At 44.6% G+C, this 23,307-nt stretch overlaps 1 protein-coding gene across 1 annotated transcript in view; it reads right to left on the minus strand.

Moving 5' to 3' along the window:
* The window catches only part of SIM1 (SIM bHLH transcription factor 1), a 78,806-nt gene that overhangs the window by 31,703 nt on the left and 23,796 nt on the right, over nt 1-23,307 (minus strand). The window contains exons 2-8 of the mRNA XM_061626275.1: nt 22,469-22,551; nt 20,984-21,073; nt 18,363-18,471; nt 18,175-18,260; nt 14,159-14,358; nt 13,962-14,068; nt 10,672-10,819 (exon numbers count right to left, since the gene is read on the minus strand). Coding sequence (XP_061482259.1) covers nt 10,672-10,819; nt 13,962-14,068; nt 14,159-14,358; nt 18,175-18,260; nt 18,363-18,471; nt 20,984-21,073; nt 22,469-22,551 — 823 coding nt within the window. The remainder of the gene's footprint in view (nt 1-10,671; nt 10,820-13,961; nt 14,069-14,158; nt 14,359-18,174; nt 18,261-18,362; nt 18,472-20,983; nt 21,074-22,468; nt 22,552-23,307) is intronic.

Below are 23,307 nucleotides of genomic sequence, written 5' to 3' on the forward strand. Positions count from 1 at the left end.
TTCAAGGAGGATGGACCACTGGCCTGATCCAGCAGGCTCTTCTTATGTTCTTAACAAGTACCTCGGATAAGGCTATCTCCAATGCTATGATCATAGATTTTTAACTCCTCTCCTAAATAAGGCATTGACCACATAGTGCAACTAATTATAGGTTGTAGCCCTTATCAGCAATGTAAAGAGAGCAATTGGGACTACCATACATTGTATCGGAGAGATGTCAATCCATTAAAAACATCCAAGTACAACATACAGTGAAATATTTCCAGCATTCTCCAGAGAGAAATGCTTGCTTTATTTGCTATTACTTGAAAAGCCAAGCAAGTCTCACTTTAGATTGTATATAATGCCATGAGTTATTTTTAAATGATCAGTTCCCAGGGTTCTGTCACATTCAAGCATCACAAACACACACACACAAAACAACCTAGGAGAAGACATACACAGATGATAGGGATGGAGCAATACAGATAGGAGGCGACCAAGTTCTCAAAGTTATGGAGGGGAGACAAAAAGTGAAATCCAACTGAGAAAGAGCAGAACTGTTGCAGAGTAGCGAAATTAGGTATTTGAGCGTCTGAGTGAGCTTTGTGTATTTGAATCTTTGCAAAAAATTACACCTTACCTGCAAATTAGTCAGAAAGAGACTTTAAGCTTTAAACTAAGAAACAACTACTTTATTCTGGAAGTACATACTTGATAGGAAAGAGTTCTACATCTAGCTAACTAGCTAAGTTGGAGATGTAAACACTAAGCCTAGTGTTTGCCCTCATGCTTGGAGGAGAAGGAGAGACAAAGAGAAAATGTCTGCTCTCCCTCTCAAGAGAAAGAAGAAGAAGGAAGGAGGGAAGGAGATGTGGTCAACATCCTATGCATATCAGTCTAGCGGGAAGGGAGAGTCAGCAGGAGATAAAAGGATAGGTATTAGCCTAACAATCAGGAGGTCTCCTCTCTACCTACCCTTTTAACCCCATTCAGCCTCAACCCACGAGTTCAAGTTGAACCACATATTCCAACAAGAACCACATCCTCACTTCAAAACACTGGGCTGACTACCCAGATACCACTGAACAGTGTTCCCAAGCATACTCTTCCTTCCCCCCCCTTCTCCTTTTGGTCACCTAAAAGTGAATAGCTACCATTCGCTTACAGAAAGGGAAAGCAACCCTTCAGTTAGAAGCAGATAGTTCCATCCACTCCCTCTGAAATGTACAGGCCTACCTTTTACATCCAGTTCACACATCATAGTGACTGGCATTTGGCTACCCATCCATATTAACAAAAGCCACTCTTTGCTTCTGCCACACGCTAGCCTTGTCCAGCCTCCACTAACAGGCATTCTATTACAGGGTACAATATTTTTCCCTCAAGGTCAAAGCATGATATTGGGCTTTTTGCTATATGTACTCCACCCATCATATGATTACTGGTATATAATACAGTTTTTGTTTTCTGACTCAATCACATTTAAGACATGATGGAAGGTGGAAGAAGCCACAGAACCAAGGAAGGAGAATAACTTGGCTTGATTTCTTCTTCCATACCACCCCATCCAGCCAACAGTTATACAGGCAATACTCAGACAGATCACACATTCAGCTTCCAGTCATCAAATGCTAAGTCATTGTACAGCTCTGTCAGTCTTCTCTCCAGCAACATCATTGATTAATGGCCATTCCATCAGGCTGCAGCAGAGGGAGAGAAAGAAAGCAGGATCACCCATCAGCTCTTGCAGAGAAGCCAGTTCCATCAGGCTCCTCCCTCCATCAGCTGGTACCTGGTAGCAACCAGGCTACAGCAGGGGGAGAGAAAGAAAACAGGGCCACTCCATCAGCTCTTGCTGAGAAACTACTCCATCCAGCTCCTCTCTCATCACCTGACTGACTGCAGAAGAGGAGGAGATGGAGAGTAGGATCAGCAGCTGAGACCAGCATCTTTCGGCTTCTCTCACCGAACTGCTTTCATTCCAGCTGGTCATTATAACAGCAAGTGCCTGTGTTTGCTTTTTTCTTACTCCCTCCCTATCTCTTTTCCTACTATGGCCTGTCTTTTAGATTCTAACCTCAAGGGCAGGAGCAGTCTTACTGATTTTTGTAATCTGCTTTGGGAGTTTGTTTGGAAGTGGGATAAAATGCTCTAAATAAACATTTTTTGGGAAAATTGGGTTTTACCCCAAAATTGCAACCATGTAAATCAGGGATGGGGAACCTGTGGTCCTCTATATATTGGGCCCAGCCAGCATAGCCAATGGTCTGGGATGATGAGAGCTGTTGTCTAACAATATCTGAGGGCCACAAACCCTCCACATCCAATTCAATCTGCAATCCAGTTCAAGCAAAAAAAAAAAAAAGATGTTGAAGATTTATTTAAATAATTCTAACCAGCATGCACAAACTCTGCCTTAGCTGGGTCATCAAACTGTGTTTTTTGACAGCTGCATTTTATTTGTTTGTTTCAGGGAAGTTTATGAAGTTTTCAGGTAATGACCGAGTAAAGGAATCCATCCATCCATCCATCCATCCATCTATGTAAAATGGATATCAGTCACCTGATGTCAGGTCCTGATGTCAGACTTGGTTGGTTTCTACTTTCAAGGAGCTGTCAAGGTACTTTCATCAGACTAAAACCCAGAGCGGATTCCATTGCCCCACTGACATGGAGCCACAAACCATCACTGTTTCCACACATACACACTTCTCTTACAGATGTATGCACCAGTGCCTAAATATACATGTTGAGGAAAGAAAAGAGCATAAAAGGAAGGAGAGCAGGGTCATGATGTGATAGGTTGTGCAAAGCAAAGAGTATGCAGCAAAAGGCAAGGGATGGAGAAGGAAATACGCATTGCTTGCTGGATGTCTATATTTCTCATATCTACATGGGGGAAAATGCAGGGAAAAGAATATTTAATCACTCTTAACATTTGTTAAGCAATCCAAGCCAAAACCCAATTCAACTGAAGAACTTACCCCTGGTGCAATTCCTTATTTCAATAACCTGAAATTCAAGTATTTTGGCTTAGCTATTGTAGAGGCAGTATGCTTCCGAATACCGGTTACTGGAAACCAAAGAAACTGGGAAACAAGAGTGTGCAATAGGGACCACCTAGATGAAATGTAAGTACCTGAGGTTTTATGGTGGAATCAAAGGTCACTTGATTATCACTCTTCTCCCTTGTCACTCACACACCCTCTTCAAAACAGAGCAAAGCAATTCAATCAAAACAAAAGAGAGAGAATCAATACCAAAATCTATTTAATTGGCAGAGATGAGAAAAAAGTCAGCCCTCTGGCCCACCAGATGTGCAAGGTAAACCGCACGCAACTAGCAACCATGATAGCTCCATCGACAGCCACAGGACATTGCTTTTTAATCACTGCAATGACAACATTATTAGCAACACAATAAGCGCCTGAACTTTCTTAATTGGTGAGCCTGTAGGCTGTGGAGACACAATCCAGATCAAGCAATCTAAAATAATTACTACTCCTAGATTCCCTAAGTATTCAGAATTAGTGAGGCAGACTGAAACTAATACCCAAAACAGCATAAGGAAGGAAAATAGGGGGGAGTGTTGGGGGGAGTATCCACTGTTTCACACATTTTAACAGAAATGTTAATACTCAGACTCCTGATCATCAACGCACATTGTTCATACAAGAACACACACTTTAAACAAGCTCTGGGTGTCTCAGATCATATACAGAGCCAGAGAAAGGAAAGAAGGAAAGTGCCCCTCCAAGTATCTCCCCCTCCATTCCTGGACCCCTATGGTTACTTGAACGAAAGGCTCTTTTCACAGCTCCCCACCCCCCATACTTTGTCCCTTCTGTGTCATCCCCCCAATACTTTTTTCTGGTGCCACCATTAATCCAGAACCATATCTGTCAATGAGCTACAATGCCACTGACTTTCTGAATCCACTGATTGAAAGTGCTGCTGTCTAGTATATTTGTCCTTCTTACAGTGTACTGTGCCTATTTCCAGGTTCATACATGCCCGGTCTCTCTCTCTCTCTAGCTAAAGCACATGAGTTATGCAGGTAACAGAGGCGGTCATGTTTAGGAGGGTGCAAATGCCCAGCCAGACATTGATGGTAAAGTAGTCATCTATTCAAAACTTAGTTGGTTCTGGCTAAATTTATTATTTCCTTTATCTCTGTTTGTTTTTGGTTCCCACTCACCCCACCCAAAAAGAGTGGCAGATTACATAGGAGGTCATTGAAGACATTTCCAGAACTAGAGGATTAGTTTCTAGATTCAGCTAGCCTGGAAAAAATTCTCATGAAGCTGGGGTGTGGGGTCAGAGTAGCTCTTTCCAGATCCTAGGCATGCTTATTCAGTGTGCCCTAGTTAGTGTGTACAGGATCTTATGGTCCCTGTATAGGATGCCATTATGGCAGTGGGTTTGGTTGGTTAGTTCACAAGTTCACACATGAATGCTCATTCCTGAGACCCAACCATTTAAAAGAAAAAATATATATGCATCACAGACAGGACTTATGGAATCTAACTTCAGTTTGGTGTTGTCAGTTAACTGGATCTCCAGTAGCACATGTGTAAATCAGCCAAAACTCAATGGGCTCCAATGAGAGGATAAATATGCATTTGCTTTAGAAGCTGATAGCTTTCATACCAACATAAGCACGATAGAGTTAGGATACACAAAAGAGCTGCCACCATCACAACATGGCAGTTGTCTTAATAACGACTTAATGTGCCATAGTTTGCCATACAGATGGGTGCGAGGGGAGTGAGGGAGATGCCACACAAGTAGTACCAAGGAAAAGATACTGAACTGTCCCACAGGAAACACCTTGATGAGCCATTCAAACGAAAAAAATGTAATGGCCTTTATGGGCTGTATGCAATGATGGCTTTGCCATAGTGGAAGGCACTTCCCCTTGTGTAGTTGGGTCACCCCATTTTCACTTATCCTCCCCATCCCCACGACTGCAACTCTCCACAGCATATCCCGCTCTGTTCCAGAGTCTCCAAACCCTCAAGAGTAGTTTTTGGTGTGGAGGGAGGGAGCTTAAGTGGGTGGGTGGGGATTGTACCATTCCCTATGGCAGTGGTTCTCAACCTTTATGAGTATGGAACCCCCTTTTTAAGCTCAAAAAATTTTGTGAACCCCCCCCCATGCTAATTGTAATTTTAGCCTCTGTTAATTCAAAAAATGTTGCATGGCAAAATCACATCTCCAAATATCCTTTTCCTTGAAAAGCTCCCTGCAGACAAGGAAGTGTTGCTTTCTTTTCTTAATGCAAAGGTTCATCAAATTGGTATCCCCTCCCGCACAAACACATAGTCTGAAGATGTACAGTTCTGTCTCCGAACACCAGTGGGTTACAGTGTTGGACTAAGATCCAGGTTCAAATTCCCACCCAGCCATGAAGCCTACTGGGTGACCTTGGGCAAGACACAGTCTCTCAGCCTGGCCTATCTCACAGGGTTGGTGTAAAGATAAAATGGAAAGAGGGGAGAGGGAATCATGTGACTACCTTGAGCAACTTGGAGGAAAGGTGGGATATAAATGCAATAATTAAATAAATACATTTCAGCTATAGTAGTGGACCCCAGCTGCAGCCAACCTGCTGAGCTTTTATTATTATTATTATTGTTGTTGTTGTTGTTGTTGTTATTATTATATGCAGCAATGTAGTAGTGGTGGGGATGATAGATTGTGAAGACAAAAAGGGTAGTTAGATTGAGGAGGGGGTTAGTGCTTTTAGGCCTTGGGATGATCATCAGAACTGATGACTTGACTGACATGCACTTGGAGAATGAGAGTGGAGCAGAAGACGGATCAGCACACACACACACACAAACACACCTGCAAGCATCTGCAGGTGTGCATGCATTTGGACATGTGGGAGGGGGAAAGCCCTCAACTGCCGCAGCATCTTGGAGAGAGGGGGCAGAGTGTAGTTGGAAGAAAGGGGGGACACTGGCACATACACTTAGCCTCAGAGATGGGGGGCAAGCAAGTCCTGAGCTTCCTCTCTGCTCCTTGGCTCCATCTGGGCCAAAGGTGAGATCTGGGTGGCCTTGCAAATAAGAATAATTTTTAAAAGGAGATGGCAGTGAATCAGGAGCCAAGAAAGGCAGGCTGGCTTGCTTCCAGGAAGGAAGGGGGAAAGCTGCTTCCTGCGGCCTTGCTTCTTTTTGCTTCACGAAAAGCCCACTCCTCTCGTTCTGAGCAAGGATGTCAGCAGCAGCAGTAGTGCAAGAAGATGGGAGTTGGCAATAGTAATCCCCTCTTCTTCCTGATAGCTCCACCCTCAGCTTCCTTTGGCGTCTGCCAGTTGTTTCATAGCAGATACCTATCCTCGGCACGCCTGAAGGACACTCTGGCACTTCAGCAAAAGTCCTCCCCTCTCATTTGGAGCAAGGGGGAGGTGTCATCTGCAGTGGCAGTGGGGAGCAGACAGTGTCCAGGGAGTGAAGACTTTTGTAAAAGAAATGAATAAATAATTCATTTCTTTACTGTTTGTGGCCCCCTCTGGATTACTTCACGTCCCCCCCCCTGGGGTTCACAGCCCCCAAGTTGGGAACCACTGCTCTATGACAAACTACAGAAATTCTTCTGACCCTGGCATGCATAAGAACATAAGATATCAGGCCAAAAGTCCATCTAGTCCAGCACTCTTTTCTCAGAGTGGCCAACCAGATATCCATGGAAAGCCCACATAGAGGACCTGAGTGCAAGAGCACTCTCCCCACCTGTGATTTCCAGCAACTGGTATTCAGAAACATACTGCCTCCAACAGTGGAGGCAGAACATTGCCATTGTGACTAGTGCCCAGTTTTAGTAGATAGTAGCACTTTCCACTAAGTCAAAGTTTCTGTTGGATACAATCCTGCATGGCAGCTTCATGTCCACTTTCCTTCTGTTTGTTTTGTTTTGTAGGAATTTATTTCTAAGTAATAGATGTAAGACTGTGCTACTATCAGATGCACAATCATAGATGACTTACAAATACAAAAGCTAGAAATAAGTATATAGCAAAAAACCCTTTCCTCCCCCCCAAACACCCACTATTTTCTGCTTCCAGTCTTATAACTTCTCCTATTCCTTTTTTTATTGTAGCTGAAGGGAATGTATATACCTCCCACTGGAACACAGGAAGCTGCCTTATAGCAAGCCAGGGCATAAGTCCATCTAGCAGTGTGTTGCCTACTTTGACTTGCAATAGCTCTCCGATGTTTGAGACAGAAGTATTTCCTAGCCCTACTTGGAGACTGAGCCTGGGAGCTTTTGCAGGCAATGCTTATGCTGTCCCTCTGAACCAGGGCCCTTCCTCTTTAACAAAGGCATACAAATCATGGTATGGAAGGCATAAACACCAAACACACATGACTGCATTTTCACCGGCCCTGACAGTTGGTCCTGTGATTTACTCAACCCACATGATCAGCAAGTCATTTTGGTCATAATCACTACTGTAAGCAGCATAGCATGGTGGCTTGTAAAGCTGACGTCAGTTATTGGGAACCTCCCCAGTTCTTGACTGCGCACTGCATTGCTCAGCTGGCGATCCAAGGAACATTACAGTGAATGTAGATATCTTTTCCACTGGTCTGCAGTGGTCCTATGAAAATGCTTGCAATCCGTGAAAAGAACTAATTTTCTTGTTCTAACAAACAGTGAATTATGAAGCCCTCAGTTCCAGTCTCACATCACCTAAATGTATTGGTCAACCACAGACAACACCACATTTCAGCCTCAACCCCTCTCTTTTCAATATTATTGATGAGCAGGAAGATAGATTTCAGGATGATCAAGAATCCTTACAGCACTTTTTGAATGCTGAAAATATGGGCAGCTGGTAGATTTCTACCAGTAGATTTCTGGGAGATTTGCAGTAGACAGACAAGGTTTTCTGACTCTCAATCGTTTAACAATAGCAAGCAAAACTTGGAAGCAACAATAATCCTTTGTGACTAACCGTTAGCTATTTGGTGTTTGTGTTCCTCACCTGTTAAAATATCAGTATTAATTGAATAGCCTTTGACATCTTTGTGCAGCTCTCCTGGCTAGTTTTAGAATTTTGTGTTAGAATCTTTGATCTTTAATTCAGATGTAGATGATTATTTTTACTTGTATGATATAACTAGTATCCACAGATTATTTCATCATATTATCATTTTACAGTTAAAAGATGGAAAATGTTTAGCTTGTCTCTTTTACTACTTTCCACTAGTACAACAGGAGGGTAGGTGATAATCTGTGCAAAGTGATCATGAGAATACCCCCATCCAAATTAGACCATAATCCAGACCACATGATGGGGCTCTACTCTCAGATGAAACATTACCTCCAAATGCTAGGAAAAGCTACTCAGTTTGGCATCTATCAGCTTTTTCTTTTATTCAGTAGTCCACTTCTTCTCGATCGTCCCAGAGTGCAGGACACGGAATAATGAGCTCAAGTTTCAGGAAGCCAGATTTTGACTGGACATCAGGAAAAACTTCCTAACTGTTAGAGCCATATGACAATGGAACCAATTACCTAGAGAGGTAGTGGGCTCTCTGACATTGGAGGCACTCAAGAGGCAGCTGGACAGCCATCTGTCGGGAATGCTTTGATTTGGATTCCTGCACTGAGCAGGGGGTTGGACTTGATGGCTTTATAGGCCCCTTCCAACTCTACTATTCTATGATTCTATAATCTCCAGCTTTATTAATGTGAAAATTGTCTTGTTTCTCTTTATATCTATTTTCCATCTAACAAAAACTGTGTGTTTTATGTAAGGATGGAGACAGACCTGGGCAACAGTGGATATCTATATTTTCAAAGATGGGAGGGGGGGTCAAGCACTGTATACTCTTTCTTGCCAGCAGGCCTTGGTGCAACCTGAAACTTGCATAACAGACTCGTGTGAATGTTTGCTACTTCTTCCCACATTTCATAGTGTTTGCCATCTAGCCTGATGGTTCTGGAGAGCTCAAAAGCTTGCACACTTTTTGACATTTTGGTCGGTCTAACAAGGTATTGCCCTAATATGGATATTGGAATTTTTCATACTGGCCAACAAAGCTACCTTTATTTTTTGTGACCCAAAACCATCACACACAACAGGAACTATATGAGAAGTTCATTAACACATTGCTGACATAACACAAGATCCAAGAATGGAGATGACATTTTGAGGCAGTAGACAGGCTACATGTAAATAGTGTTTCAGTAAGACTTCATAGCCTGGTTCCCTACCCCCAATCACCAATACGCTTTCAAATGAGAGTTACAGTGCAATCCTACACCTGCCTATTCAGAAGAAAGCCCCATTGAACTCAATGGGACTTCTTCCCAGATAAACCAGTATAGGATTGCAGCCAGAAATGAACTACAGGTGATGAGGGCAATCTCCCCTTAACTACTCTTTAACAACTTCAGTCCTGAAATCAGAAAGCAACTAAGGCTGTAAACCTACTAGTTGCCAGATTACAACATTTCCATTAGCAACACCTGGAGGGGGAACGGGTTGATCTGCTGATCAGTTGCGAAATCTCCTTGAAGCTGATTTTTTTTAAAAAAGCACTCAAGCTGCTCCCTCCAGGTTTTACAGTAAAAAGGAGTGAGGTTTGAGTAGCATCGTGTGCCTCCATTTTCAGAAGAGAGAGGCGGAGATGCCCTGGAACCGGCAGAACAGTAGGTGTGTTTCTGCCATAAAACTGCACCCCATGAGTGTTTATCTACTGTACACAGTGGGATGTACTTCTGAATTAATACACCTAGGGATTGTGCTGTGCACTGCGTTAAGGGATAACAAATTCACATGGGAATGACCTTGAATATGAAGTCTAATGCCATCTACATAAATGTCTCCCTTTGGCAGTACCTAAATATTAACAATGATGGGATAAAGAGCGAGGGGCAAAAGTCAACATTTTCATTACTCTTCCCCCCCCTATATTTTATTAGTATGCTAACTGAACCCCTTCTGGTCACTCTAGCCCCACCACTCACTCCCCTCTCTCTCTCTCTCTCTCTCTCTCTCTCTCTGGTTCCATGTAAGGCTCCATTCCTTTGAACAAGAAAGAAATCACGGGGCTTTGATAGAGACTCTGGATAAAATTAAGAACTTCAAACTCACAGGTTTTTTTCCTTTTTGGGAGAAAAAGAAAAACAGATGTCCTGTTTGCTAAGTATAAATAACTCCGTACGTTGAAACCTTTCTTTTACGCTGCATTAAACTTTATTTAATGCAGGGTGCCCCCTTCAACTGTAAAAAGACAGAGAGGGAGAAAACTCGAGGGGTGACAAAGCTCTAAATCTTGTTCTCTCCCCTCTAGGGAAACAGAAGACAGGAGGGAAAAGCTTTCAGACAGATGAAAGAATTCTGTGGATTCCTACCAAGTTCATGGGGAGGGATGGGCCTTGTCAATGAAAGCACTGGGCCAGAGAGAGGTTTCTTGGCAGGACTGAAATACTGGCCTTTTTTTTTTATGACCCCACTTAAAGCACTTCCATGACAGAAAAAGAAAAAGAAGAGCACCTTTGATGCAATCCATCAAGCACTTATTTTGTTTCCTCCAACAGCCCCTTGCTAAGACCATGGAACTTGCACATTAGCAGAACTTTGGTATACGATGCCCCAGTCTTGTGAGAGTCGACACATGCCCTCTGCTGGGGTGCACCAAACACCTCCCAGGACTTGGCAGCACTTACGTGAGCACATAGTTGACACTGACGATGCAATGAGGCCGTGAAGATCGGCTATTGTGAACAATGGTAGCATAGCTCTGCACCCAGACCCAGCCACCTTGCTTGGCCAGGAAGCGATAGTATTTAGTGGTAACTTGTCCTTTCACTAGCACTGAAAAAGAAAGAAAAATGCAGATTTATTTAGTGAGCGATTGCTCCCATTTCTGTCGTACCTCCAAGGAGGAATAGTAAATCACTACAATGGCTCTGTTTCATTTATTTTGTTTCAGTGAGTTTAACTTGTGTCCTACTTTGTAGAAAGCTCAAGGCAATGGGGTGGCCTCCCATCCAGATCTACTTCCCCTTTGTTTCAACAAGGCTGAATAGCAGTGAACACACTTGGTCCATTCTCTGGATTCCATTTGACCGATCGGCAACTAGTGTCTCAAAGAAAGGCTTTCAATGTTCTCACCAGGGACTAGAATATAGTTTTACCAGTGCTGTGTATTTCTTTTGATCATTACACCATTACATTGAGAGCTCAATGGAAAGGCGATCAATACATCAAATTATGTACATTATGTCTGTTCAAGAGTGATACCTCTCCAGACCACCACATCCCCCTGCACCAGGGATGGGAAATCTGTGCCCTTTAAGATATTGTTTGACTGCAGTTCTCATCAGCCCCAGCCAGTATGGCCAACGGCCAAGGATGATGGGAGTTGTGGTCCTCAGATGTTTGATGGCCATCCCTGATCTACACCTATTTTAAAAGAAGTCACACCTCCCATTACAACTTTTACCAAAGTGGTGGCAGATGGTGGTAAGTTACTGTTCTTTTGTAAGATCACGGCAACCAAAAGGCACAATCAATCATTAAATGCAAAAGAAAGTCTACTTGCCAACCAGGATGTCAATCAAATTTAAAATGAGTCTCTGGCATGTGATTATTATATTACAGGAGTTCACAAGTGTCAGCAGTTAGATTAAAAGGCATTCTTAAGGTCTCTTGTGAAAATACCTTTTCCTGGCAATCATGAGAGAGACTAAAAGCTTTGTAGTGTCTACGCTACTAAAGGGTTCAGCTGTTATGACCTCCTTCCCCATCAAACATCAACATAGCATTTCTGAAAGCAGATTGAGGCTACAGTCCTATACACACTTGCCTATACTGACTGGGGCTTGTTTCTGAGTAGTCACATAAGATTAGATTGTAAAGCTTCCATAACTGGAGATTACAAAACTATAATTACCAAACTTAACACTGTCCTTGTAATATAGATAGGAGTAGCTTATTCTGGTCCCAAATTGTGTTAAAATGATATATTAGACTTTAGACCAATCTTCTTGTCTGAGATCCAAAGGAGCTCAAATTAACAAAATATACTGCAAGCCGCTCTTAGCCAAGTTTACTTAAATGCCTCATAGTTTTCAAAGGTGCTTACTTTCAAGTAAATGTGTGCAGAATGGCAGCAATTAAAAGTACAGCATACATTTAAAACTATATACGATTTAATTAGGAAGGGTCTCAGAAGCTGTGGACCACAAACCAAAATAATCTAGAGTAATTGGATTTAAGACTTTTAGGCTGCAATCCAATGACTTCTGGAAGAGCACCCCAAAGGCCTTAGGACCAGACCTTCTTGGACACAGCAATCCAGTGTTGGATCTTTGGTCTCCTGATACTACAGACTATTAGGGATCCAATGCCTTTCCAGCCCCCCCCCAACAAGCCCCCAGACCCAGGCTAAATCTTTGTCAACTGAACTGACATAAACTAGTTTTCTTTTATTTCCCTCCCATTGTTTCTAGTGAGAGTAAAAGTGTGTGTGTGTATACATACGTACATATATATATATAACATACCTGGGAGAAAGCCCCATTGAACTCAATAGAATTTACTTAAAATAGTATTTAAGTGGCTTGAAATCCCAGCCCTCCTTGTGCACTGTCTCTGTCTTAAAAGCAATTGTGTAATCACTTTTATTTCTTTAGAAGTTTGTAGTAGCAGCTAGGGCCAACTCTTTTTGATACTCTGAAAGGCATTCTTCACCTTTCACAGTGCAGTTTTCCTCAGCGTGGAGATCTAGTTGTAGAAAATGTTTCACTTGGTGAATTTCTGTCTGGCACACAATTGTTAAACACAGGCAAGAAGCTAAGAAGTAGCACACCAAACAGCAAACCAATGTAAGCAGTGATAAGAATCTGCCCTGGAAAAGTTCATTCAAAGCCACTAACATCTGATGGTTCTTCTGAAGCCCTATCCTAAATTAAGATAAAGTTAATAGGGTTCACACCCTTGTAAATATAATTAGAAATCTGGGACCAATACAGCAACAGTCAGGATCCAAAATTAAGGGTTGGCAGGGAGACAGTATGTGCATCCCACCAAAATGGCTTGCACAATAAAATAAAATAAAATTATTTGAATAGCTCTGCATTAAGCCCAAAGGGTTCTGCTCTTATGAAGTTGCACTTCCACTCATAATAGGCTTGAAAAGCAATTCTACACAGCTCTTCCCCCAAATAATACCATTTATTTAAGCCAAACCTATTCCATACCTACCATTAACACATTATAAAACCCTTCAGCGGTAGGGGTGGGGGAAATGCTTATCATTCGTTACTTTCTAAAAATAATCCTTCTTGAGGGGTGGAGTTGGATATTTTATTACCTTAATAGGCCTGAGATTCTTTTGGAGTGAAGGAATCACATTGGAAACATCATCTACACATTTCCCCCCTCCAACACAAAAGTCATGTCGATGATCCATAAAACACATCTATCGGTTTAGCGTTCCGCATAAGAGCGCTGTTTCTTTTGCCATAACGATCATAGCAGCAACATGAAGAGTAACAGAATACTTAAAAGGGACCACTTGCTCCTAGAACGTATAGGGAGAAATCCTGACTGCTTTCTTCTAGTGAACAGCCTCGGGTGGAACGCTACTGACCTTGTGCCTCGCCCGCACACCATACCTTTAAAGCACATTCCGCCCCAAATCCTGGGAACTGTAGTTTGCCGCTCACAGAGCTACAGTTTCCAGCACACTTAACAAACTACAGTTCCCAGGATTCTTGGGGGCGGGTGCGCTTGGAAAATATTCCCTAGAAGCCCTCTTCTGCTGCAGTTCTACGCACGCGTTTCCCAATGGGACCTCCCTCCCAGCAAGCGCGATTGGCATCGCGCAGCCTCTTGGCAATGTCCCGGCCAGCCCGCCCACTTTTCCTTTGGGAGGGAGGACGTCCCAGTGAACTCAGGTCGACATGCCTAGGTCAGGACTTCAAGGGAGCTAAGAGGAGAGGCTCCTTACGCAGGTGATGAGCGCAGCGCAAATGGAAAGTGTCGCAGCCGTGGACGTGGTGGTAAAGCGTCTTCTCGATCAGGTCCTGAGGCTCGTAACCGGTCAGCTCGGCTACCCTGCCAAAGAAAGAGAGGCCGTCGGTTGCTTTGACTTGGCGGGCTGGTGCTCCTAAGGCAAGTGGAAAGTACGCCAGGAGACCGACCTACCGGGAATCGAGAAAGATGAGCTTCATATCCAGGCTGGCCCGGAACATGAACATATTGCTGTGCAGCTTGATCTCCGTCACGGCGCTGGGGGGTAGGGAGTGGCCGACTGCCACCAGGCCGACGTTTTGGTAGCAGCCATCGAAGGGAGACATGTCTAGGCTGTACTGCCGGATCTTCAGGTAGCCGCTGCAGTGAATGACCTGTCGGGGCACAGAGATGCCTTCTAGTCAAGAGGGAGATTTGCATTGCCACCCGTGGCCAGTGATCTTGCGAAATGGCGCACACGCAGATATGGATCACTTCAGGAGGGCAACCCCTAAACACACTTCAGGTCGAGTGAGCCCGACTGAACACAGTGGACTTGCCTCATAATAAACATGGAGACGATCGCGCTGCTGTTCCCTCCTCACCTCAACTTGGTTCACACTTCCATGTTCCTCACCCAGTGAAAACTAAAGCACCAAGTAATGACTAGGCACATCTGAATGGGTCATTATGGATTATCCACCAAATCACTCCTAATGTTTAAATGTTTAAGCTTTAATTTTTAATTTCTAATTTTTAGGATTTTGATTAGGTCTGTATGGAACCTACTTGTGTTTGGTTGTAAATCGCCTAGAGTGGCAGATTAACCTCTGTCAGATGGGTGTCTAACAAATCTCATAAATAAATAAATAATGCTTCTCAGTGAAATCAGCTTGCACCCTATTTTGTGTCTTAATGTAAGCCGCCTTTTAGGGTTCCAATTTAGCTAGTCCTAATAAAGGTTTCAGTACTATGATTTAAAAAAAATTATTCTAATCGATCAATAAGCTGGCTGTCCCTGCCTCTTTTGTATGGAATCAGATCAGATGCCAATCAGATGCATATGGAATCAGATGCCAATCATCATCAGCCCTGCAGTGCTCAGTAGTGCATGCATGCTTGAACCAACCCAAATGCTAGTCTTATGGACACTGATTGACTCTCAGCTGAACATGTGAACACTTTACATTTGGATGTATTGTATTTTGGGAATGTGGAAGACAACATACAAATTTTGCCTCGGGTGATCTGATCAACCTGCATAGGATGTTTACTTGAAAGAAAATCTTCCTGTGTTCAATGGGGCTTACTCCCAAAGAAGTGTACATAGGAGTGGAGCCTTTGGCTTCAATCCCATGTCCACTTACCTGGGAATAAGCCCAGGTGAACTCAGTTGAACTTACTTCTGAGTAGACACTGTAGGATTGCACTGCTGGCCATTGTGCCCACATGGGTCCTTTAAGTTTACAAAATGTGTTAGGACATCCCCCTGCATGTGTCCAGTATAGATCTGCTGACAAGCCATGTAGTATTACTGGAGGGTTAGTAGGGTAGCCATTCCAGACTACAGCTTTGCAACATCCCTTTGGATTACATGGGCTTTGAGCTGTGCTGCATTAGAGTTGGAAGAACTGGAGCCACAAGAGAAATCCTGACTCTCTAAAGAAAGATTTGATCAAGTGAATTAGGCGCAGAACAAAGTCAGATAAAATTCAGAAAGCAGACCTGCCCTCTTTGGGATACAACATGCTTATTTATGCAGCAGACTTCCGTGCAGCATGATCTTATGCACTTTTATTGGTGTTCAGCAGAATTACTCCCAACTAAGTGTGCCCTGAAATCAAAGGGGTCTTCTGTAGAGAAAACATGGGGCTGTTATAAAGTACTCTAAGAGAGCAACACTAGCCATGTCTGCTCAGAGGTAAGTCCCCTTGAATTCAATGTGGCTTACTCCCAGGTAAGTAGAGTTTGAACTGCAGCCTAATAGAGGAAACTACTCCCTTATGCCATGCCAGCACTCAGGTCTCTTACAGGGCAGGTCTAGGCATGTCTACTCAGAAGGAAGTCCCACTGGTTCACTGGAATTTACTCCTAGGAAACAGTGTATAGGACTACAGCCTTAAGCAAATCCACTCAGAGGAAGTGAGCAGCGGTGCAGAGGAGCAGGCAGGAAGTGGCTCTGCTTAGTTCACAGCAGGGATGATGATGTCATCTGCCAATTCTCTGCCTGCCAAAGAAGCTTTTCTCAGAGAGAACATCACCAAATAAGCTATGCAAAGGAAGAGGTAGGTTACACTAGCATGCATATGGCTGAGGTTAAACGGCTACTTTGATTTATTTATTTTACCACTTTGATTTTTGAAAAATTCCAAAGCCCCTTTATTATGACCAACCAAAATGTCATGCGCTACTGAGCAAATGACTGAGTCTGCCAGAACTCTTCTTGAGACTGGATATTAAACAAAATAATAAGGGGCTGGGGGCTAGATAGGGAAGCCATGATGTCTGCATTGGCCAAAAATCCATTTTGGTTGTATTGCTTTTGGGATGTGGCCAAGGGGATTATCAGGGAGACTGCCTACACCAATAGTGTAGTGGCAAATTCAGAAGAGCAGGGTCCTTTCATGTTAATCACAGCCATGCCCACTCTGTGGGGTTGAGAGTGAGATCCTTGATAATGCCTAGGAGCCAATAAGCATGAAAGAGAAGAGTATTAGCTACCAAGAAGAATTTTCTCAGTATTTGACTCACCTTCTTTCACTCTGATTGGCTCCAATCCATAGAAAAGGACAAGGAAGCGTGTTAGAAGACTCTTCTCAGTGGCTAACACCCTCCCCTTTCATGTTGATTGGCTTGTAGGATGCTGGAGATATAGGGACCCTATTGGGATCCTGCTCCCAAAAAAGTAAAGGGTCTAAGACCCCTGAGACCCTGCACAACTACACCCCTGGACTGCACTCAGAAACTGGCCACAGCGCCACTGAAAGTGTGTGTGGGGGTGTTACGGCCTTAAGCAAGCCAACAACCAGATCCTTACAATGCTTTTTGTAGGTCGCTTTGAGTTTCACTTTTCTGGGAAACAAGCAGCTAATAATAATATTCTGGAAAATATCTTCCACCTACAGCACTATTCTGAACCTTTTAAAGTTAGGTGAGAATAAAGTGCCATTGGCCTCACTGGGCCTTACAAACATCCATAGGATCCAGCGGCAGAGCCAAAGACACAGCAAGCCTATGTGTGTTTAGAAGTCAACCATTGAGCTCATTGTTAGAAGTGGGGCAAGAGCAACTCCTGTTTTGTTCTTTTGTTTATGTTCCAGAAAGGAGGTCGAGTTAGGGTCCTCCTGATGGATAGGCTTGATTACCTTTACCTGTGATGCTCTGACTTACTTACTTCCATCCCAGCCTGATATCTCTTTAGGGAAGCTTATCTGCCACTCCTCCTTCCGCCCTCTCTTCACTTCTCTGAAGTTCAACTTTTGTCTCTGCCCTCTCTCTCCTAGCCATGGGGCCAACTCCCAAGCCTGGGTGTTGTGCCTCCAACTTAGTTAGAACTAGGTATGCCTTTCTATCTACTATGTATTTCTATAAATAAAGTAGCTTTTCTTATTTTGCTAAGTCTCAGTGATACTGATTCAGGGTAAAGCCTGCTTTCTTAGGTAAACGCGCACACACGCTGGCATATTTCAGACCGCTGTTACTCTCTGCGGTGCTGCTTAAACTAATTTAGCACCAACAGCAACACTCATGGGGGCTGACGCCCTAGTAAGCCGTAGTACAGTACGGAGTGCAGCCTTGTTCTCTCTGTGCATACGACTTACACAGCCTTCCTTAAGGTTCAGCCTTATCGCAAGCAGTCACTGGAGCTTAAACCGATTTCAAGGGGCTTACTTCCAAGACCTGCTGCCTTACAGACTAACCCTCTGGACATTTCCTCAGAGGTCAGTCCCACCGCGCGGGGCTTTCTCGCAAATAAGTGGGCAAAGAATCTCAGTCTTGATTGGAATCAAGTCCCAGGGAAAGGAAACGAATGGGACCTACTTCCCAGTAAGTGTCCTTCAAATAGAAGCGGAAACATGCAGAACAATGCGGCTCTGATAATGAGCCCCGATTATTCCGATGAGCGAAGGTTTCACAGCGCCTTCGTCCTCAAGCCAGGGAGCAAGCAGTTCTTCGGTCAGCCACTAGTTGGCCCTCTTGCGCCCACCCACCTTGTAGCCTCCGCAGGTCAGGCCAGCGTTCCTCTTGGCCAAGACGCATTTCATCCTTAGGAAAAAGGAGCGCTCGATCTCGTACTCTAGGAGAAAAGGGGCACAATACTCATGTCAGGGAAGAGGCTACTTGCTGCCGCCGGCCGCTGCCTTCCTTCCCACCCGCTGCTTTACCCGGTTAACTTTACCCTGAACGAAGTGGGAATGGTAGGGCTGGTGGGCAGTGAGGACAGCGGTCATCTCGTCGTGATCGGCTGGGTGGATGTATTCGTAAATGCTGTTGCCGGTCAGCTCTACCTGCAAGAAGAGAATCGGGGCAGAAAGGAAAGGGGGCTGTCTTTTTATCCCCATGGGTGACACAACGTGCCCCGCGCTAGGCCCAAAAAAATCTCGGCCACCCCCAGGCCAATAAGCAACTCGCTGGAAACCAGCCGCTGCCCTCTTTGTCTGGAGTTTGACGCCTCGGCGAAGGACTGTGATTCACACAATGAATGCAAGCAAGACACTTCGACTTGGGGTGCAATCCAATACATATCTACTCAGAAGTAAGCTCCATTGGGTTCAATGTGACTTATTCCCAGGCAAGTGTGCATTGGATTGCAGCCTTAGATGGGCAACTCAAATTCAACTGCAAACCGGCATCTGCCTCAAGCAAGTTTGGAGACCTTATACCAGTAGTGAGGAGCCTGTGGCCCTCCAGAAGTCCCCCAACTCTCAGCTTCCATCAGCCCCAGTCAACCTGTCTACTGGACAGGAATGAAGGGAAATGGAGTCCAGAAACGTCTGCAGGGCCACAGATTCCACATAGTGTGAAGCCTGACGGTGCAATTCAGTTTCTAAGTATACTCCTATTGAAGGCAAACTCTTTTTTTTTTACCAGCTAGGGCAACTGCAGATGTTCTTGGACAAGGATAGTCTGGCCAGGGTGATTCATGCATTGATAATCAAGACTCAATTATTGCAATATGCTCTACGTATGACTATCCTTGGGCTTGGTCTGGAGGTTCCAGCTGGTGCAAAATACTGTGGCTAGAGTGTTGATGGGACAGACTGTCTCCAGCAAATAACTCTGGTGTTCAAAAACGTGCACTGGCTGCCCATAGGCTACCAAGCTAGGCTCAGGGTATAACCCTGTGCAGAGATGTGGCCCAGTCACTGATTTACCTGCTGGGAGGAAGGGCATGATATAAATTAAATAATAAATAAATAAATAAATAAAAATTTGCAAGACCCTTAACAACTTGGGTCCAGGATACCTCAGGGGCCATCTGGTCCTTTATAACCCTGTCCAATTACTGAGGCTTCAGAGGAGTCGTGTTAGTGGTCCCCCATGGCTTGGATGCATGGCTTGTATCCACCAGGAACCATGTGTTCATTGTGGGCTCAATTTTCTGGAACTCCCTTCAACTTGAGGTCAGATAGGGCCTTTCCCTGTTGAACTTCTTCATTCCAGAAAACTTTTTAACTATAATTATTATTTTATAGTTGTAAGACACTTAGTTTCATTGTATTGTCTCCTGTATATCATGACTGCAATTAAGCTATATCTAAATTGCTGAAATACATACATAAATAAAATATTTCTGAGTAAACATGCTTAAGATTGGCTGTAAATAGGAGGTATTGTTGCCATTCCCAGAAAGTATCCCTGTGCCTTTAAATGGTGTGTGACTAGAAATTCAACAGGTTATGCATTTCCCCCATCTGTTAAGTAAAGAATGGGTCAAAGCTTCAACTCCTGTGGATCATCGTGCACAAGAGCCCAACCAGGAAAAAAGCAACAGCTCTAAGTGTCAGAACTGGTAGACTACACTAACTTATTTTGTTGCTTGGCTGTATTACGATTTGGTGGGGGGCCTATTTCTAGGTTAACTGGATGTGCAAGACAATTCTGTGCATATTTATTCCAAAGAAAGCCCTGGCATTTGTAGAGGTGGTAAATCTGTGACTGGGCCACATTTCTGCACAGTGCTTGTGTTGGATTATTTAACTGAACGCAAAAGAACAGATCGCTGCACAGAGAAAAACAGCATGCTAGGGAGAAGGCTAGACTAGAACTCTTCTGCCTCAAGTTTTCTAGGTGGAGTTAATTTAGATCATGCGAACCCCCATCTGCAGTCTGGATTAGTATATGCCACACACCTCTGAATTCAAGGGGGCTTACATCAAAATAAGTTTGCATAGAGACTGTAGCTGCCATCTTTACAGGCGCCTAACTGTGAGTAACCCTCACTGAATTCAATGAAACTTATTTCTGAACAGAGATGTCTGGGAGTGCACTATGTGAGTGTTTAGTTGAAACAAGCCCCATTGCCCCAAGTCTCCCAGCGCAATGGAAATCACTACCCAGCTTCAGTCCTATGCACGTTCCCTGGCCAGTAAACTGGGTGAACCCAGCGGAGCTTCCCGACAAACACATCCAGGGCCGGGCTGTTCGGCTGGCAGTCATTTTCAATGAGACTTGAAAGCATCATCCTATGCATTCAGAGGTAGATCGGTACCACTGTCTATATTTGCTGTTTTTATTGGCAAGTCTGTTTTTGAAAACGTTAAGGAAAACTTTTTTAAAAAAAACCTATGTACTCAAAAATACCCATTGAAATGAATGGGACGGATGGACGGACTAGTCAACGTGGTTGGGATTTGCGCTAGCAGATAGTCTTCACTTTTCCTGCCTTGCTCGACAAATGTGCGGGCTGAGCGTTCACATCTCGCTTCTGGGGGCGCTGGCATCGGCTACCGCCCCTCAAACGGGCCTCCCTCTCCTCTTTGCGTGGATCTTGCGCCTGCCCGCACATCCACAACATACCTGCGACAAACCCAGATGAACAGAAGCGGTCTCGGAGATGTACATGATCTTGCCGTCCGGAGCGACCACAAATATGAAACCGTCCAAAGTCTGCCAGGAAAAGGAAAAAGCTGTCAAGTCTAATCGACCAGATGGTGGTCCTCGCCGGCCCTTCCCGCTTCCCTCCCCGAGTCCTTAACAATGAGAAGGGGGGAGCAGCCTCCCCCTAAGCCGCCGGGAGGGAGGGATTCCCTTTCAGGCTGCAGGCCTTAAACACATTTACCCTGCGGTAAGTCCACGGAACTCAGTGGGGCTTACTCCCGAATAGAAATGTGCAGGAGTGCACCGTCCGAGACGAAAATGATGTGATCATGAGGGGGAAATGCAAAAGACAGGCCTCCTCTCTTAAAGAACATTCCCCATTGAAGGGCTGATCCTAAGGCCACACTGCAGAAGGACACTAGTTTGACAGGCATTCCCTATCCCAGGAACCCTTATTGTAGTATTTCCAAGAGAAGGATCTCTTGGGGGAGGCGGGGGTAGAGAACCTGCGGCCCTCCAGCCTGATGTTGGATTCCACTTCCTATCAGCCCTAATCAGTTTGGCCAACGGTCAGGGATCATGGGAGCTGTAGTCCAGCAACCCCTGGAGGGCCCCAGGATGCCTGCTGGGAGGAATCTCTCTCAGAGAATGCCGGGTGAGTATTCCCATTAACCCGCGGTTCCGTCACAAGACTCTTTGGGGGGAGCCAAAACGGAGATCCCGGTAGAAACCCGACCTCACTGTGTAGTGTAGATGTAGACTCGCTCTCTGGTTCGGTGCCCACTTCAGTGGGAGTGCTTGGACTGAAACCGCCCGATTGATTTTACGTGGAATAAAACCCAGTGTCGGTATTTGGCTCAGTCGTGGATTGGTACGCTCACTTAAGGCGAACGTGCCGATTTCTTCTGGATGTTATTTGTTTGAATTATATATATAATTCTGTGGCCAAAAGCAGATGTTCTACCCTGAGACGATGGCCCCTCCCGCAACTCCTGAAACAGACCTGTCACCTGCCCACAGGGCCCTCGGAGGTCACTTATTTCGAAGGGAGAGAAAGAAAGGAGGAGTAAATTCCCAGCCTGTAAATGTTTCAGGGAGACCTAGTGTGGAGTAGTGGTTAAGGTGCTGGACTACGACCTGGGAGACCACACAGCAATGAAGCTGACTGGGTGACCTCGGTCCAGTCACTGCCTCTCAGCCTCAGAGGGAGGCAATGGTAAACCCCCTCTGAATACCACTTACCGTGAAAGCCCTATTCGTAGGGTCGCCATAAGTCGGGATCGACTTGAAGGCAGTACATTTACATGTAAACGTTTCAGGAGCTCGGATGCAGTAAAAACAACCCGCTCCTCTGGGTTCCCCACGGGCAGCCTTCCCGTCCAGGCTGTCGTCGTCTCGACAGGGCTGTGGGGTCTCCCCATGTAAAATCAGTAGTAGGGAAAGAGTGGCTTTCCGGGCGAGTACCTGCAAAAGGTGGGATCCCAGCTCGCGCCCAACGTTGTCCAAAGGGCTGGTTCGGGTCGAGTGGCCCCAGGCTTCTCCAAGTCCTGTGGAGACACCAACGCGTGAAAGAGAGACGGGGCCGGAGGGTCCTATGGCCTATTCTAGAATTAAGAAATTACTGCTGCGAATGATGATAGTGTTTCTGGTGCTGCACATTGCGACTGACAGTACAGGAAACTCTCTCTCTCTCTCTCTCTGTGTGTGTGTGTGTGTGTGAGAGAGAGAGAGAGAGAGAGAGAGACAGCGTGTGTGTGTATGTGTGTGTTTGTACAGTTTAAATGTCATTACCTGGATGTAGTTCGGCTGGGTTTACATGCGGATAAATTTATACAGAACTTCAGATATTCCAGCCTTGAACGAAAATGCTATTGAAACCAGTAGGATTTGTTTTTAGGACTAGGAAAGCACCCTCTCGGCCGACTCGTGGACTGGAAATCTTTTGTGCCTCACATAATCGAAGCCTTACCAACCGGCTCGTTAAAAAAAAAAATCGAAGTCCTTTCCCCCCATATCTATCCCATACACAACGACCCAAATTCTGGTATCCAGAAAATGAGCGGGTGAGGGTTGCCAAAAAAAATATGGAAAACAAAATCCATGTTGGAACGCTCTGGGAAGAGAAACGTTGGGGAAGCTGACATCAAGCGGCTCTTCAGCTTAACCACAACAATTTTGTTTAAATGTTTCAAAAGTATCAAGCTGTGTGTTAACAAATCTCCAGTTTGTGTGATCACACATATGATTTAATGGCCAATCAACTATTTGAATAAAAGAAACAATAAAACAAAAGTGATGATAAT

This window comes from Rhineura floridana, chromosome 4, assembly GCF_030035675.1.
Source record: "Rhineura floridana isolate rRhiFlo1 chromosome 4, rRhiFlo1.hap2, whole genome shotgun sequence".
Lineage (NCBI taxonomy): Eukaryota > Metazoa > Chordata > Lepidosauria > Squamata > Rhineuridae > Rhineura > Rhineura floridana.